An 18693-nucleotide genomic window follows, 5' to 3' on the forward strand; every position below is an offset into this window, starting at 1 on the left:
TCAGAACAGAAGTCATTACAAGGACAATGTCTGTCTTTTCCCTTTCTTTGAAATAGTTTTCAACCTTTTGCTTTCCTTTTGCCTTTCCAGGTATATGTGTGTGATGTTAAGTGGTTGTGATGCTCTTATACCTGAGTGTGATGTTCTTATACCTGAGCTACCAGTCTCTGGAAGTAGTCATGGGTGCAGAACACGTTGTTGCCTTGACGTTGCATGGTTCAGATCCCATGGTGTAGGGATGGGCACGCTTAGGTTGGGGGGTGTTGGCACTAGTGTAAACACGTGAAGCCATTCTTTATGGAGTTGGGTTGGCACATGCATTGTAGCACTTGAGTCGTCATGTCACCTACGCAACAACACGGGTTGATTCCCCGTCTGCTTTGCTCTGGTAGCTCATGTGCTGAATTCTTTTCATGTGTGTAACAGATTGTATTCTCCCCTCTCGCCCTGCAGAGTAAAAAGTGCCCTGGATACTCTTGTGAATGCACAGATTCTGTTCTGTTTGGCCTGCTTTTCTGTGTGTAATAAACAGTCCTTTTTTGTACTAATTTTCAAATGTCGCTGTTGATTTCTAGTTTCAGCAACTTTTGTTATCGTACTTTACAGATCTCACCTCTTCCTGTTACCATCTGCTCGATCAGGTCTGGCTACTTTTCATTGTGTTTCTTTTGTTTCCTGAGTGTTTTGCCGGCAGCACTGTGCGAAAGGCTTAAGTCCTTTCCTGTCTTCCTAACTTAACAGGTTCAGCTATCACCTCTTCTACACTTGGGTATATTACTTGTTCCTTTGTGCATTTCCTGAGAGTGTCTGATGTGCTACCTGTGAAAGACTGTGATGCATTCATGTGTTTTACAAAGCTTGGGTTAGTTTTGTTTTGCCATAGCCTCTGAACAAATATCAGGTGGTAGCAAATTTATTTCACTGTTGCCCTACAGAAGAGATTTAATTAGTGACTTTCAGCTTAAGAGTCTTCTTAGTCCCTCGTACAGGAAAGCTGTTGCTGTAATGTTTATGATGACTACAAAGCCATTCAAAATATAAACTAACTTTTCCTTGCTGGATGAAAATAATAATGGAATTAATTATTGAATATCATATTAGTGAATATTTTTGGCCTCGTTGAATCCAAGAATGCTTAAGCCAGTGCAATTTGATAATGCTGTGGGAAGAAATAGTCCTGCCCTTCCCAGTGGCCTCCTTCTTGATCTTACCTTTGTGCCAGCACATGCATTTGAACAGCTGCGTAAGAATGAAGAAACAGACTAGTTGGAGAAAAATGAGCATTTTTTTATGTGGACCTCTTTTCCAAGTTGACGACAGGGCGATCTGTGCATGGTGAGCAAGAGGAGGAGGTTTTAATTTATTTACTTCAAGATCAGCCTCTGTAATCCAGTGCTGAAGTGCCTTTTATGTTAGAATGTAGAGTTTGTGGAGTTCCAAAATAGTGTGACAAATTTATTTGGGGAAATATTAAAATAAATCTATCTGCATAGCTTGTATGTAAGATACAAAAACCAGAAAAAGTCTCAAAACCAGACTACTTTTTTATTTTCCTGTTTACTCTTGTGTACAGATTAAATGTAATAAAAACAAACGTGCCTTGAAGCTCTATGAATTCCTTCTGTCAAGCAAATTGGCTAAACAAATTCCTGAGTAAAGAGCACAGTATAGCAGTCTCCAGAACAAAAATTTAGGTTGTTTAGTAGAAGCGCTGCTTTTACCCTGAGTATTTAACCATGAAAATTCAAGACACAGAATTTCAGTATTTCCACTGTGAGATGTAGTCTCGAATAGTGCAATAATGCCTGTTTCTATTAAAAATAATGCTTTTTGTTATTTGTTACTGGATTTGCCCGAGTAGATGTCTTACAAGCTCTCCCCTGATCTTAGCGTTTGAACCATGACTAGAATGTAACTTGGCCTGGCGATTAGAAAATGTCACTATAACTCTGTATGGCCATTTAATCTTTCTTCCCTCTCCTAGGTTGATCTCAGGCCTGAAAAGTTGACTGGAAACAACACCAGGGTGGAGGTTACAACACTGCGGTAAGTATGCTATTTTAAAACATAGAGGGGAGAAGCTGAGAAAGGAGCTGATATGGAATCATGGGTCCAGGAGTGAGTCACTCAGTGATGAATTGTCTGCAGCTTTGTGGGGGAAGATTAAAGTGCTGAGAATTTTGAAGGAGGAGAAAGCAGTAGCTGGTAGCACATTCTTGCTCATAGTGAAGGAAAGCAATATGCCTGCAGAGTACGAGGCCCGGTGCTTGATGCTTCACATTTTTAGAAAGCTGTAAAATACACTAATCCATTCATCCTCACTGTGTGGTTGCTAATTATTTTCATTACTGCTCAAGTGGAAAACTGGGGAGAAATATAATGTTTGCTATTAGTAACATGAAAGTTTAGTGATGAAGTCGAAACTAGAAGTTGGCTGTCCTTGACACCGTACTCTACTAACTTTTACTAATTAACTTTATTAGTTAGTGAGAATGTAATGGTAGTAAGAGTTTATGTTTACAAAAAGGAAAGATTTTAGTTTCATTGCACAGTATATCTTGCTATGATAGAACTAATCCAAAGTATTTCCAATGAGGTTATTTATTAAATTTTTTTTCTCCTAAAGTGGCTTTCTAGAAGATGACCATAGAGGATCTCCCAGAACCTTCCTTAGAAGGAGATTCCCTCATTGAAAGAGAACGGTTCTTATTCCCAAACTCTGAAACATCAGTTACTTTTTCTGTTGCTGCAGCACCAATGCCTTCAGACTGTGGTATGTACTTTTAACAGAAAAGGAATTTGTGATCAGCAGAGAATAAATTTCAATAAGAAAGTTTAAGAAAAGCTTTCAACTCTTAATTTAGTCCTTCTCAGAAAAAGTTTACTACTTGTTAAATGAACTCTCTATTATTTTTTTAAAGGAAATGAAAGATGAAGACCCATGCTGCTTCTATTTTTCTTATTGCATACATTTTAAATTATAATATCTTTTCCTTCTTACTGTTTCTTCTTTCTGTGTGGTCAGATGTTTGTAGGCTTTTTACATACTAATGTAGACCTGGATATTGTGTTAAGATGTGAAACTGCAGCAACTAAATGTAGTTAAGCATCTAAATAATATTTAAAACCTCTAGAAATGCACTTTTTTCTCTTGCTTTCACTATGTAAACAGTAGACTATAGGGAAGTCTATTCCAACTTCATCCAACTTCTGTTGGAAGTGTAGATGTTTGCGGTGGTAAGGAGTGTGAAATGAGCTTTAGAAAATTATAGCAAGTATCAGCGATCAGCTTTTGAAATAATGTTGAATTGTCTTCACATGTGTGTATTGTAATGATATCTTAAACAGGATATATAGTACATTAAAATGTCACTGTAGGTAAGGATCTTCATAGATAGCTACAATTATAATGCCTTTGAATATTGCAGAAGTTGTTAATAGCATCTATGTTCCTTAAAAATTGCTGCCTCCACCTCTGTTTTTCCCATGCATTGACTGAAGCAATCAACTGTATTGAGGAAAAATAAATACATGTAATGTCTGTCTTTGACAGACTCAGCATTCTTGAGACCCATTTGATGAGTTAGCACAGGTTGGAAATGTAACAGTTCCATATGATATATTTTAGTACATGAGCTTGTATTTTTACATGGTTTAGCCCTGTTCTCATAACTTGCCTGTCCTGTTGTGCTCTGAGTACTGCCATGATTTATTCCGCTCTGCTTTCATATCCCTTAGAACAGTTTTCCATTCGTCCTTCTTTAAACATTGTTGTGTTGTGATATCTTCTAATAACACTACAATATCACTAGTCTCTGTCCTACTCTGTCTATGCCTGCACATTGAATAAAAAAAAAATTCCTTTTATAGGAGGTCACTGTCACCTGTGTAACACTAATATCACCAAATTTGGGTAAAGGTTAAACCACAACAGACAAAGATTCTTGGTCATTACTTTAAGTGCATTTATTTTTCCTTAATACCGTTGAGCACTGTCATCAATGCATGGGGGAGAGGGAGGTGGAGAAGTCAGTGTTTTAAACTATCTAGATGCCATTGTCATCCTTTCATGGAACTTTTTGTTCTCACAGGTTTTCTGTAACATTTCTTTGGTTTGCAAATGCTACAGATGATCGCTTGCTAAGCACTTACAATGCTTGTTATTAATCCCTAATATATACTCAGGTTTTTACCCAGCATGCTGATTCTAACGGTCTATTAGAGTTGATTTCCGATATATAATTTGGTACATGTTCGTAGCTAGAAATCTTCCTGGCAGAGTAAGAATCATGCATGTTATGTATAAGACCATTAATCGTGTTGGCTTGTTCTCTGTTTGCTTCATAGCTTTTCAGCAATAGACCAACTGTGGTTTATGCAGAAGTTAAATATTGGTAGATAAATCAGTAGATCTGTGTCAATGCATGGGACGTAGGTAAGAAGCACAGTTTGTGTTGTGCTGGGAGATCAGGGGTTTGCCTTTTTTTATATGCTACGTGCAAATAAAAATTTGTGCTAAATATCAGTGAAGTTGTCTTCCTTTTTCATTCTTGTTGAATCAAGGCAATGCAGTTAGAGGAACTCTAGATAGTCAGGAGGCGAGCTCCGTGTGTGCTTTTATCTGTTAATCCAATGCAGAAGCATGGTATGCTATTTTTGAGGAAGGGTTATGATGATTCATCCAGAGGTAGTTTGTACCATGTCATATACCGAGATGGCTGATGCTGTTTTACTTAAACTGTATGTCTGCTCTGAGAGCCTTCGTATCTGGGGTTGATGCAAGCTGACATTGCACATTTCTTTGAAACCTTTTTAAAAGGCAACTCCCTGATAGTTGCAGCGAGAGTAAAAGCTCAGTGCTTTCCATGGTTCAGTCATTTGCTGATGACAGTAGATTGTGCTTCCATTCCCTTTCCTAATAGCCATTGCTATCCAGAATCTTTCATAGAGTTTTTCAGAGTTGGAAGAAGTTCCACAAATTTAAATTACAGTTTGTGTCTATATGTGTGCACACATACATCTGCAAGTAACATGATAAATTGTACTTTATTAATAAGGTAGTTTTACACCTTATACTTTGGGTTCCCTGAAGCAACATGAGGCTTAAAATCTTAAAAAGCTATCTTTTTTTCTGGTCTTGTTTTGGTGGCTTAATTTTTGAAGGCTCTTTGTTACCTGTAGCTGCCACCACCTGGGACTGATACATTAATGAAATATCTGGAAATAATGGAGGCCATAGGATGCCTTCCTGATTTGTGCCTGTGTTTATATTTTGGTATGTTTTATGTTAATTGTGATGGTAGAAGAAGTAAGACATGTTTTGTAGCATATGGAGAAATCATGTACACATATTTAATCACTGAAAGATCAAGAGGCTTGTCTGTGCCTGGGAGCAGCTTAGAATCAGCAGTCTTTGGCTAGCTTGATGCAAGAGTAAACCCTTATTAGCATAATCACCGCACATCTCAGTTAGTTCTTCCCTAAACTTAAAATCAGTCTTGCAGTACCGTTGTATTGGTTGCTGATTCAAAGCTTTTTCAGAAGTATAAGCAAGACCTTAGTATTAAAGGAAAAATAGACCAGATGTTAAAGGAATTTTTCTAAACTAATTCAACATTCTGATTTTCCACTGTGATTAGCAGTGAAATGACTCCCTCTGCTATGCTTTGCCTCTGAGTTTGAAAAACAAGATGCATGTTAAAACTTACAATTGTACCTACTGATTACTTTTTTTGACAGAGTTTTCCTTCTTCGATCCCAATGATGTGGCATGCCAAGAAATACTTTTCAACCCCAAAACATCTGTTTCTGAATTGTTTGCTATCTTAAGGCAGTGGGTTCCACAGGTCCAGCAGAATATTGATGTTATTGGGAATGAGGTGAGTTATAAATGAATATCCTTGAATGCTCTCAGTGTTAAAGTAGTACTCTGTTGACAATGAATAAAAACAGTTCATTTGAAGCAGAACTGATCACAAACGTAGATGCAGCGCCTTTTAACAAGTAGTTACTGATCAGTGCCTTGTGTTCCAGATGTTGTCAGCTTTCATTTGGAAAGAGGAAGATGATGGATTAAAATTCAGTACATTTGGATAGGAGGGAGATACAATGTTTCTTCTCAAAGCAGTTGTTTGGAGACCCTTTACCTTGGTGTTTCAGTTTCCTACCTAGCAATGATCATAAACACCAATATATGAAGTTACAGTGAAGGCTCACCTTAAGGGCAATGTTTCCAAGGCACAGAATGATTTAGGAGTGGAAATCTCTCTGCAATCTGCAGTGGGCCACTTTCAAAAGACACCTTGTTTCTAGAAATTCCATCCTACTTTCTTATTTTTCTTCTGGATTACAGGCTTTTCTAGGCAGGTCGGGAAGCGTAGTAAAGATTCTTCCTACTGTAGTATAACTGGGGGCTTTTTTTTGGGGGGGAGAGGGGGTTGTTGAGAGATTGAAGAACAAGGGGAGAGACTTCATAAATTATTTCATTTTCTTATTGTTCAGTTAAGCGGTTAACTTTTCAGTGTGTGAAATGTGTGCTAGAAGTAATGATATAAAGAAGCTTTAAAATCTGTAAACAATGAAGGTTAATGATATTCATATAATACTATTTATTACATTTGTGCATGTTGCTCAGTTCTACAGTTGCAGGCTATTCTGGCTGGCATCTTTGTTATTAGCCATTGAAATGAATCCAGGAGTAGTCAGTATATCTGAAATAACTTACTGCACAATACTGATGTCAGAGATATGCTAGAGCTAAAATGTGCTTGTTTTCCACTTGTCTCTCAGATCATTAAGAGGGGTTGCAATGTGAATGACAGAGATGGACTGACTGATATGACTCTCTTGCATTACACTTGCAAATCAGGGGCTCATGGTATTGGTGAGTAAAGGAGCGCCATTACAGATGTAAAAACCTAATTAATTCGCAAAGGCTAATTCCACTGACTATTACAGAATTTTTCCTTGTGGTAGATGGATTATTGGTTTTTTGTTTTTTTTTTTTGTGCTTGGTTTTGGCTCTTCTAGTGCTGACCAGAAAGAAAGATAGAGAACTGTAGCGCAGTTATGGCTGTGGCAGGTAGGATTGAGTTAGTGGTATAGGTATTGCAAACAATAGTGCCAGCTTAAACATATATTTAATGTAGCAAAGGCTGTTTCAGACTGAGGTACAAACTGCAAACTGTGATATCGACAGACCTCTTACATCAGTGAAACTTGAACATTTAGGTGACTGGCTGTTCTTTTCTGTTTTTTTTTCTTTTCTGCTGACATGATCAGGGTGAAAGAAAAAACAATAATCTTTGCATTGTTATGGTCATAAGAAATAAGAAATATTATAATAGAAATTATAAAGAATATAATTATTATGGTCTATAGGAAATAAAAACATATTTATCTGTTGGAACACCCCTATTATCTTTCCTGTGTTGTGCTACTTTTTGTTGACCTGAACCCAGTTCTCCTCTGAGTTTGAACTAAGCTTCTGAGTGAGGGCTGGCATAGGTTAGCTTTTCTGGTGTTGGCAGATCTTTTAACGTAAACTTCAGCACTGTGGCCTGTAATTTTTTTTCTTCTTACAGATAATAAAAACTGTGGTTTTGGTGGGTGACACATTATTTACATTAGAGATAATGTTATGAGATACTGTAGTAAAGATTTCAGCCCTTTCTGATAAAAGGCAAAGACTTCTGCAATCCAGTCCTAAAAAGAAAGGCATAGTAATTGTTCTGCTGTGAGCTTTGAGGGTTTAACCTACATTATGTATTACACATAAGCATGTGCATGTTTTTTGAGGTCAAATAAATATCTAATCCATATTCTACCAAATTTACCTGGCAGGTGATGTTGAAACCGCTGTAAAATTTGCGACACAGCTTATTGATTTGGGTGCTGATAGCAGTTTACGTAGCCGCTGGACAAATATGAATGCCTTGCATTATGCTGCCTACTTTGATGTTCCAGAACTTATTAGTGTTATTTTGAAAAATGCAAAGCCAAAAGGTAGGCATTGTTACTTTTATTTCATGTAGTTGCTCATATTTTGTTACTCTGTTGACTCTAAGCTGGTGTATAGTGGTCTTTTAGTGTAGGGTTTGTTTATCCATTATGCATAAATAATTTCTAATTTCTTATTCTTTTAGTCATCCTCATTGGTTCATTTTCCTCTTAACCTTTTTTTTTCTTTTTTTGTTTAACGCAGTGATTCCATTGCTGTTTTTTAAACTTGAGCTTCATACAAGGTGGTAGTGAAGTATGTAATAGAAAGGATAGCAAACAGGTTAATTTTAAGTTGTTGAGCTCTAAGAGAATGTATGCAGAAAACCAAAGATGTAACTATTCGGGTAAATTCTTAGGCTTTTTAAGATTCCTTAAACATTGAGAAATATATTTGAAAAGCTGGGAGAAGGGTTAAGGAGAAGTGGGGATTTGGCAACGGTATGTGGCAAACTAGTGACTGAAGCAACTTCGACATGCTCATTTTTCCCACTTCTCTGCTACCTAGAAGGTCTCGTGTAAGGAACAGTTTGGCTTTAGCGTTTGACTTAAATAGGTATAATATGAAAGGATTGGTAATTCAGCCCTATTTATACTAATCAAATGAAAATACAGAAATGGTTCTGAACCAAAACCATTTGTTCCTACTTTGGTCAGGATATCAAAACCAGTAAGCAATTTTAATACTAAAATTGCACAAATGTTAATTTTTTCTACTGAATATCCTTCTGATTGTGCCATTTTGCAAAATGATTAATGCCCTTTTTTAGCTAGGTGTAGCTAAAGACTCCATTTCAAAATTGGGAAAAGCTGATAGGTTTTTGGAGTACACAAGGCTTGCTTACCATGCCTTGAATCATCATGGAGGTAGCTGTTAAACAGCACTGTTAGAGGTGCGACAGGCTTAAAGGCTTAAGACCTAAGACGTGTAGGTTGGTAATGAAAGGCAAAATAAGACTGCACAGTAGATAAGTCCACATTGCATTTCAATAGTCCAGTCTCCATAATTTGCATCAGCAGATTAGGTCTTCCTTCAGACCTCATTTGCATTTGGTCTTCTCATCTCCTCCTGCCGCAGTGCCTACTGAAGGGATGGGAATTTGCTCAGATTTCCAAGGAAACCATTCTGGTTAAATGCCTTGGCAGTTGGCAACTCTTGGATAAGCAGGTGATTTTTTTTTAATCTCAGAAAATGTATAAAATGATTTGCCCTGTGGCATGAAAACAATGGATGGTCTGAATTAATAGAAAGAATAATCTTAGCTCCATACTTCATCAGGCAGTTTGCAGAGAAGGGAGGATGAACATAGAAGGCAAATATGCCTTGGATGGATCCATACTGAACTGGAGAAAAAATAGTTCTTAATGTATAAATAACTTTTCAAGACAGCGGTATGCTGCCTCTGAGACAGCCATTGTGAAACAGCCAGTACTACAGATGTTTCCTTTCGATTTACTGCTAAGCTGTTTCCTTTATGGCACTCTGCAGTTAAATTCTGTGTATAGATTTACTCCTCAATTGTTAGAACAGAGAGCTAGTAAGATCTTGGATTGCCAGAGGTTTTAAGTATAAAAATTGTTAAAGGCTTAAGAATCAGAAATGTTGTGTGGTGCCATTATACAGTGACTGTGACCTGCATGGGTTGCTAATGACAGACTTGCTGTGTATTAGTTTCCCGTAGATAGTTTGGGGGTAGTTATTGGGTAACATTTGATATAAATGTGTTTCTTTTTGTCACCTGTACTATGCCAACTTAGACCTAGAACACAACTGTAAGAAAACAGTGTTTAAAAACTTTAAGCATGAAGCTTGCCAGTCTGAGCAAGTCACTCACACCAGTCTAAAAAAATCTGCTAGTCAGTTACTTTTTAAAATAGTACATGCAACTGTTGGTGGCTCAGTTGCTGACGTTACTGATAAGTATTTCTGCAAATTGGTTCCTGTGTGTGCAGAAGATACTTGCCTGAGAGCCTTATCAAACTTGGAAGTTTCAGTGCGTGTATACAGCTACACGGCTGCTACTCCGTTTTAAACTGGTAATGGTTTTTTGTCATTTGCTATATAAAAGGTACGTCTGCGTACGTAGCTGCCGTTATGGTTGCGTCATGTGAATGCAGTCTTTTTACACATGCCTGCCAATTAAATTTTAGATAGCTAAGTTTGTATTCATATCAGTGCAATTGTAAACTGTTAAAATTTGATCCAAATTTGTTATCTTTGATTTTTATAAAATGCAGAGTCAATCTTCATTAGTATGTATAAAGTTGACATATCTATACAGACATATATATTTATATATCTTCTACATATGTAGGTGTTTTATTTGCCCCCCAAATATTAATTTAGTATAAGTATATAAGGGTCTTGATACAGTTGGGGTATACTTTATCACGTTGTGAGAAGGGCTAGTAGTTTTTTGGACAGAGACTGATACTGGAAAATACTAGGTGAAAAGTTTTGTGTTTCTCTCCAGCATTTCAAATTGGAACATTATTGCTAATACTTCACAGAATCACAGGTTGGAAGGGACCTCAGGGATCATCTAGTCCAACCTTTCTGGGAAGAGCAGAGTCTAAACAAGATGGCCCAGCACCCTGTCCGGACGACTCTTAAAGGTGTCCAACGTGGCCAAGCCAACCACTTCCCTGGGGAGATCGTTCCAATGGTTGACTGGCCTCACTGTGAAAAATTTCCCTCTGGTGTCCAATCAGAATCTCCCCAAGAGCAACTTGTGTCCATTCCCCCTTGTCCTCTCCATGGGACTCCGTGTAAAAAGGGAGTTTCCATCTTCTTTGTAGCTGCCCCTTAAGTACTGGTACATGGTGATGAGATCCCCTCTGAGCCTCCTTTTCTCAAGGCTGAACAAACCCAGTTCTCCCAGCCTATCCCTGTATGGCAGACTTCCCAGTCTATTGATCATCTTGGTGGCCCTTCTCTGGACCCCTTCCAGCCTGTCCACATCCTTTTTATATAGCGGGGACCAGAACTGTACACAGTACTCCAGGTGTGGCCTGACAAGCGCTGAGTAGAGTGGGATAATGACCTCTTTATCTCTGCTGGTGATGCCCTTTTTGATGCAACCCAGCGTCCTGTTGGCCTTCTTGGCTGCAGCAGCACAGTGTTCACTCATGTTGAGCTTCCTGTCCACCAGGGCCCCCAGGTCCCTTTCCACAGAGCTGCTCTGCAGCCAGGTGGATCCCAGTCTGTGCTGTGCTCCCGGATTATGTTTTCCCAGGTGTATGATCTTACACTTCTCCTTGTTGAAATTAATAAGGTTCTTGCTGGCCCCCTCTTCCAGCCTATCCAGATCTTCCTGGAGAGCAGCTCTCCCTTCTGGAGTGTCTACTTCCCCACTCAACTTGGTGTCATCCGCAAACTTCATCAGGCTACACTTGATCCCGTTATCCAGATCACTTATAAAGATGTTGAATAACATTGGGCCCAATATCGATCCCTGGGGGACTCCACTAGTGACAGGTTGCCACTTGGAACACCACCCTTTGGGTGCGGCCTGTCAGCCAGTTCCCCACCCACTGCACAGACCACTTGTCTAGGCCATAACACATTAATTTCTCCAGGAGACTATGGGGGACCGTATCAAAGGCCTTGGAGAAGTCCAGGTAGACAATGTCCACTGCCCACCCCATGTCAACCAGGCAAGTCACTTTGTCATAGAAGGCCACCAGGTTTGTCAAGCACGATCTGCCCTTAGTGAAGCCATGTTGGCTTTTCCCAATCACGTGCTTTTTCCAGTCACGTACTTGCTGGCTTTTGGTTTGTGTATTAAATCAGATGGCGTTTTTAATTAACAGTCATATACATAATTGACTCAAACTGACATCTCTCTTGTATAATTTAGGAGGGGAGCCAAAGACAAAATAGAAATTAAAACTCCAATCTTCTGTAACAGTAATAACTTCATAGCAGGTTGAAAGATATATCGGGAACGATTGATGGAAATATATATTATGCTAAATCTTTTCTAGTCATATGTGCCACTCTGTTTTCCAAGCTATCAGTGCAAGACCCTTCAGAGTGTGATTCTTTGGAAACAAAGAAACTATAAAAATCACTAGCTCTTACTTCATTCTTGGCTATTGGTGATTAAATCAATGTAAACCAGAGGTATAATCAATTTTCCCTTGCCGCAGTACCTGCTCACTAAGGAAAACAACTGGTTGAAGATGCATCTCATTTTAACATTTGACACATAGAAGCAATAAAATGTTAATATTTCTGAAACAATAATTTACATGCAAACCTAAAGTTACTAACTTGATAATCTTAACATGGTAGATTGGGCATCCTGAATAGCAAAAATTTTGCAGGTAAGTCATCAGTACTACAAAATGAATGAAAGTAAATGCTCATCTTCCAGACTAGTTCATGGTATGAACAAACAGATGCAGGTGAGGTTGATAGTCCTTGCAGAATTACTTCTCGTATGCATTTAATACATATATAATGGTGTCTCAGTTTAAATGTTAACATAAACTGTTAAAATGAATGTCCTCTCAAGGAATCTCTGGGGTGAAATGTTCACATAACAACAGACTTACATACCTCACATGTGATGTTTAATTGCAGATGTGGATGCCACCTGTAGTGATTTTGATTTTGGAACAGCTTTGCATATTGCTGCATTTAACCTATGTACAGGAGCTGTCAAGTGTTTACTGGAACATGGAGCAAATCCTGCCTTTAGGGTAAGGAGTTAGGAGTTAGGTTGTAGATCGCCAAAAGGTGAAAAAACGTACCTGGAGAAATTGAACAGGCTGTCCAGGATTTCATTTAGCTAAAAATGTGTTACATGGAGTGATAGTGCTTCAGAAGAATTATCTGTAAATTGCAGTGGATGATTTTGTGTGCTTTGTCATACTTGTGTGTTGAAGTTTGTGTTTTTGTGTCGCAGTCTGGTTCATTAGTTCAAATAGCTTTCAAGTTCTTCTATTTGCTGCTTGAACTTTCATTTGCTAATACTCCTTTGTGGTTTGCAACAGTTGTCATGGCAGTGGTGGATCTTTTCAGAAATACAGGAGTGCAATCTGTGACCTCCAAAAATGCCCTGTATTGCTTAGCAGTAAACTTAGGCTTAGCATAAGTCACTGATAATGAAGAAGCATTAACTGTTCTGCTTACTAACAAAATAATAGGCCTGAGTTATAGTGTAAAGTGCTGCTGTGTGCTATGTGTGTCTAGCCACAAAGCTTGGGTTTTGATTGGTGTCTGTGGATTTTTTTTGGGGCGGGGGGGGGGGGGGGGGGTGGGCGTGTGTGTTTTGTGGTTGTGGGTTTTTTTGTTGTTTGTTGGGTCTTTTGTGGGGTATTTATGTTTTTTGGCATAGGCAGTATCTACATTCTCCATTTTCAAATTAAATTTTTTTTTTATGAGAAATAATTGTTTTAAAGGTACTCGAAAGTAGTTTATCACTGATGGTCTGAAATCTCTTGGAACATCATTGTTCATACAGTTCTTCATGATATTCAATCTAGATCTTTTTAAAAATGCTGTTTTTCTTCTTTGTCTCATTATTTAGTATGCATGTACATGTTTCAGATTCTACAGCAGCTGTATGTTTAAGAGTCTGTTGTCACAGGGAATATGGCTTTGTAGCTGCACAAGCATTCTGAGCTGGCAAAGGGTGGCTTTGCCCTTGAGAAGAGCAACCCTGTGCCACTGTGCCCACTGTTGCCTTCTTGCTCCGCTCTGCCCCCTGCCTTGTGTTGACACAAAGATTTGCAGGGCACCTGGTGGGCTGATTTGCGGGACTGATCTGACTGAAACAATTGCTCATGTGATGACTAAAATCTCAAAACAAACTCTCTGCTATATCCTGTTTTTAAGGTACCTTGAATTGAATGGGGCTGACCTTTTACTTACGTAACAACTGTAGATTTTTAAGGAATGGTAGGTGTTTAATTCTTCAATCCCACAATAAAGTTCTGACCAGAGACAGTGTGTAGAGTTTGCTTATACGAGGACAGCAGAGTGTAAATGCTGAATAAGGATTATAGTTTTCCAGGGCTGAGACAGGGAGATTTACAGGGGGCTCAGGGAAGGTTGAGCTTTTAGTCTGTTTTTTAAGGAAACAAAGCAAATACAGTCTTGCTCTGCACCATTCCTTCTTTGAGCTTCTGGTAATTTCTGAGTCCAAGGGCTCAGCTGAGACAGACTTGGCAGACTGAGATAATTGCATTTCCACAGACTTCGTGAAAGCTGGCAGATAGGTGAAGATCCATTACTAATGCCTTTGCTGAAGAAAGCGTAGGTAGAACTTGGCGTTGTAGCAGCCTGGCAGCCCAGCGGTGTACCTGCTGTCTGGCCAACTGGCCTTGAGTTAAGGTTAGCCCCAGGTGAGGAGTTAACAGCTCCAAGAGCTCTGGCCTATGGCAAGTGTGGCATGGGACATACGGGGAATCACAGTCACTGCTCTCTGGGAATGGGCGGTGTTTGGAGAGTATTCGTCTCTGATGCAATAGTCTGTATCTAAATAAAGTTGAACAGCTTTATTCAGCTATTTATGAGACATATCAACTTTGTGTATTCTATGCATGGAATATATATTAAATTCTATCTTAAACTCTGTCTTATTTGGAATAAGCCTCAAGGAGGAGTAAACTATACACTGGGTAAAGATAAATTCTTTGGGAAGTATTAGCATTACAGTCTTGGTATTACAGACCAGAATTCTTGCTTACTTTTTAAAATCTGTGTTCAGGTTCACAGGTACATACAGGTGTGTTTTTCATGTGTTCTGAGTATCAATAATGTTCTCTGGATTAAAAATTTTGATAACATAGTACTTTTGAAAGTAAGTCACTGTAAATGTTATAATGCTTATATATCTAAGGATGTTTTGGCATCCTTTGAAAATGTGTTTTTATAGTTGTTTATATTATAGGAAAAATATCTAATGAACGTCATAAACTGCTATGGTTTTGCCTAACCAGGTTTATCTTGTCACAACATTAAACCCTGTGCTATGTTATGTTTCTGCAGAATGATAAAGGGCAGATACCAGCGGATGTGGTTCCTGATCCAGTAGATATGCCACTGGAAATGGCTGATGCAGCAGCCAGTGCAAAAGAAATCAAGCAGATGTTGCTGGATGCGGTGGCTCTCTCATGTGACATCTCAAAAGCCATGATTCCAAACTATGATCATGTCACAGGCAAGGCCATGCTTCTATCGCTTGGCCTGAAACTGGGAGATCGTGTTGTTATTGCAGGACAGAAGGTATGATGAGCAACATGATACTGCCCTCCTAATTTCTGGGCAGTCAATTTATTTACCCGTTTGGAGACATACCTCAAATTTGAGGGTCTAAAACACTGCTTGGTAGGTGTGAACTCTGGATGGCAGTAAGGATCTGGTTACAGAAAGTAATAAGCTGAACAGTTACGTGTTAGTCGCTGCTACGAGAAGCTGTTTTGACAAGCGCAGTCTGTGTTTTGTGTCTGTAAACTGTGTTTTAACAGTCTCCTATAGTACGTCAGCATGGCTCTGCTTTTATTAACACTTTTGGTGTCACATTAAAATGGTGGTAAAATTTACAGATTACTTTGTGAGTTGCTCAGCTTACAGTTACGAGTATGCATTCATGAATTACCCCTGATAGTTTCCAGAAGGTGTTAAAAGAAAACTTTAATTCTGCTTAGCCTATAGTAACCCAATTTCACTGGTGCAATGCAGCTAAAAATCTTCGAAGCAGTGCTGTGCGAACAGGGTTGCTACATGGTTCTGCAGAAGTACAAGAATCTTACTAATATGGTCTGGCTCAGATGCGAAGAGCTGTTAAGAAGCTACCTTGCTAGACACGTTTTAAAAAATGTATTTGAAAAATGTAATGTTGATACTACGCTTAGTATTTGTAACTTCTATTTGCTCTGATAGCAAGGGCTCTGAAACAATTTAAGAGTGCTAGAGCTTTTTTAAAGACTTTAAATATTTTTCTGGTAAATATTGAAGTAATTTGTGAGCAAAATTTTATGTTTGAGTTGCTTTACCGTTAATAATTTTTCTAGTATAACCTCAGATTTGTAATGATCAAAAACAAAGTGTTCTCAAGTGAACTCCACCGAGAGTGCAAAGTAGCTTCCATTCTCTATTTTAATTTGGTGTATTCTTGAAATTGGGTCAGGAAAAGTGAAGGCATCAGTAGCTATGCAGAAGGCATTTTAACTGAAGTACCTACAGGAAGCTGATTATTCTTTAAAGACAGTAAGAAGTTCATGGAAGTTTCTTTTACAGAACGCCATTGCACACTGAAAGCAAGGGGAGGTAATGTACTGCAAGTTAATGGAGGCTTTATAGCAAGAAAGGGAAGAAATTAGTCCCCTTGTGTCTCTTTCCTCCAAGTAAGGCCCATAGAACTGTTTGTACTGTAATGTGCTTACTGTGTATGAATAGAGCTTCCTGGGTTTGGTTACTTTTTTTTTAAATTGAGTATGCTATTACAGTGTTTTTTAGGAAGTTGTTGGAAGCTGTTTTTCTGCTGCCAAAGGCCAGCAGGGCTTTCCAGCTAGCTTTTTTTAAGGGGGCCAAAGCTGTCATACAGTAGGTGGGAAGGAGGAGTGTGATTGTGCTTTTTGATCTTCCATTTCCCCATCTGCTTTCCTCCTGCCCTTTCTTTGTGTGCGAGGAGCTGTTCTGCGTTACTCCCACATTGTTTCCCACCTGCTTTCTCCATTTGTCTGGATGGAGAAGTTGATCTCAGCTCTGTCTTCACCTCTCCCTTGATACTTGTAAATAAGTGGAGGGTGGAGCAAAAGTGAGAACAAGATGATGAAAACGATGCCCAAATCTTAACCTCTTCTTGGATCAGTTCTCATTTCCGGACTATGGAAGCTGGGACGAGAGCACTGGAACGGCAGCATTTTTACAAGCAATGTTTATGGATTCCTGTTCTCTTTCCTGCTTCTGCAGTCTCCTAGCATACCAGCTGCCTTCATGAAGCTTGAAAGCCAAGCACAGTAGATGCCAGAGGGAAAATGGATTCCTCTCTCGATTCCTACTGCACCTGTCATTCTAGTTGTCTTGCAGGGTAGAAAGGCTGTGTAAGCAGGTGTTCGTGTGCACATGATCTGGGGTACCCCCAGCTTGTGCTCTGCTAGATTATATGTTATCTGAATGGACACTCAATGAAATGTGAGTGCAGGGAAGCCAGTGGCTGAAAGAAAACTTCTCCTGTTCCTGCCATGGTTCTCACGTGCGACGTGCCCTCTGCTCCTTTCCTGCACAAGTCCTAGGGCTGTGCAAGATCAGAGCCTCAGTTTTGCCATCTCCACCTCCAGTTTAAGATGCTGGCCCCTTCCCTCTGCTCGGCATGTGCCCTTTGGCTGGTGCCTGGAGAGTGGAGGGATGTCAGGCTGCTTGGCCAGGCTTCCTCTGGCTGGATTTGATCTCTGGGTTGGTAGCTAAAAAGTCTGGGTCTAGGTTAGTGCGATGTACCTGCCTATAACAATCAAGTTTAAAGTTGATCTTCAGAGTAAAAGAACAACAGGCTCTGGGTCTCATTTATTTCGTTACAGAACATTAAGACAGAGTAGCTGGAAGGTTTTATAGTACAGAAAAAACATGGTTTTGGTCTGGTTACTCTCTGAGGGTTGGATTCAACAGTGAAGTCGTAGTAAAAAATGAATTAATAGTATTAAGGTCACATGAGATAATGAAAACTGAGCAACCGAAAGATCAAAGGTTTTTCTTACTAAAACTAATTTAAAAATCAAGTGTAAAAATGAATTTAAACCAGCGTTTAAATGCATCTCTGTTAGTTATTCCTCCTTCGTTTGGTTGAAGTGTGTAAGCTTATAATGTAAATTTGTGGAGACTGAGGTCCACCAGCAAGACTGGTCTGCCTTGATATTCTTGACGTACTTACCTTACTTACCTGTTCGGAGTCTATGCAGTATATATTGGAACAGCAAAAAACATGTTATAACATTGGCTGGCTTTTAAATTTTTGTTTAATCATAAGGAGGGGAATGAGATGAATTTTAGTCTGAAAAAGTCCAGTATGCTCTGAAGCTTACCCTTTAACCTTTGCAATATATATGGAAAAATATATACTTATATCTCTGTGTGTATAAATATGAATACATATATTTACGGAATTTTTTTAATCTAGTATTTCCGTGGAACCTCCAGTTCAGCAAGATGTGTAGCCATGGTTCTGGAACTATTGGTGTGGGAGACACTGGAAGTAAAATTTCTCATTAGGCACATACTCCTGTACCTTGCCGACATGGAGGTGTGCTGTACGGTGGCACTTACCGTCTCATTCTTGTCTGTTATGAGATCTGTCAGTAACCACAGCTTTTGTTTAATACAAAATATGTGCAGAAAGACTAATACATTTTGGAAATGCATTGGCTGGGATTGAAAGATAGGAGCGTCAGTAATCACGGGAGATTGTTATGTTTGTATTTCTCTATTGTGATCAAAAGCTTGGAGACTATTTGCTGTCTCCTTCAAAATCTGTACTATGTTCCCGTAAACAAAGCTGTTTAACGAAGTCATTCTGTGTGGATGCTTTTTGCTTTAGGTCGGGACATTAAGATTTTGTGGCACAACGGAATTTGCCAGTGGCCAGTGGGCTGGTGTAGAGCTGGACGAACCAGAAGGAAAGAACAATGGAAGCGTCGGAAAAGTCCAGTACTTCAAGTGTGCACCGAAACGCGGTATAATCTTCAATT

The 18693-nt window shown here is 39.0% G+C and overlaps 1 protein-coding gene across 9 annotated transcripts in view; it reads left to right on the forward strand.

Annotated features, from left to right (window-relative positions):
* Nucleotides 1-18693, forward strand: part of CLIP4 (CAP-Gly domain containing linker protein family member 4) — a 37691-nt gene that overhangs the window by 1371 nt on the left and 17627 nt on the right. For 5 of the 9 annotated variants that reach the window (XM_075088687.1, XM_075088688.1, XM_075088679.1 and 2 more), the window contains exons 3-10: nt 1985-2046; nt 2627-2773; nt 5740-5879; nt 6790-6883; nt 7843-8004; nt 12587-12705; nt 14999-15235; nt 18543-18678. In XM_075088687.1, coding sequence (XP_074944788.1) covers nt 2641-2773; nt 5740-5879; nt 6790-6883; nt 7843-8004; nt 12587-12705; nt 14999-15235; nt 18543-18678 — 1021 coding nt within the window. In that variant the 5' untranslated portion in view covers nt 1985-2046; nt 2627-2640. Of the gene's footprint in view, nt 1-606; nt 642-1276; nt 1336-1984; nt 2047-2626; nt 2774-5739; nt 5880-6789; nt 6884-7842; nt 8005-12586; nt 12706-14998; nt 15236-18542; nt 18679-18693 lie in introns of those variants that run through there. The other 4 variants (XM_075088682.1, XM_075088683.1, XM_075088685.1 and 1 more) reach the window with 2 other exon arrangements.

The sequence above is a fragment of the Phalacrocorax aristotelis genome, chromosome 3 (assembly GCF_949628215.1).
Source record: "Phalacrocorax aristotelis chromosome 3, bGulAri2.1, whole genome shotgun sequence".
NCBI lineage: Eukaryota > Metazoa > Chordata > Aves > Suliformes > Phalacrocoracidae > Phalacrocorax > Phalacrocorax aristotelis.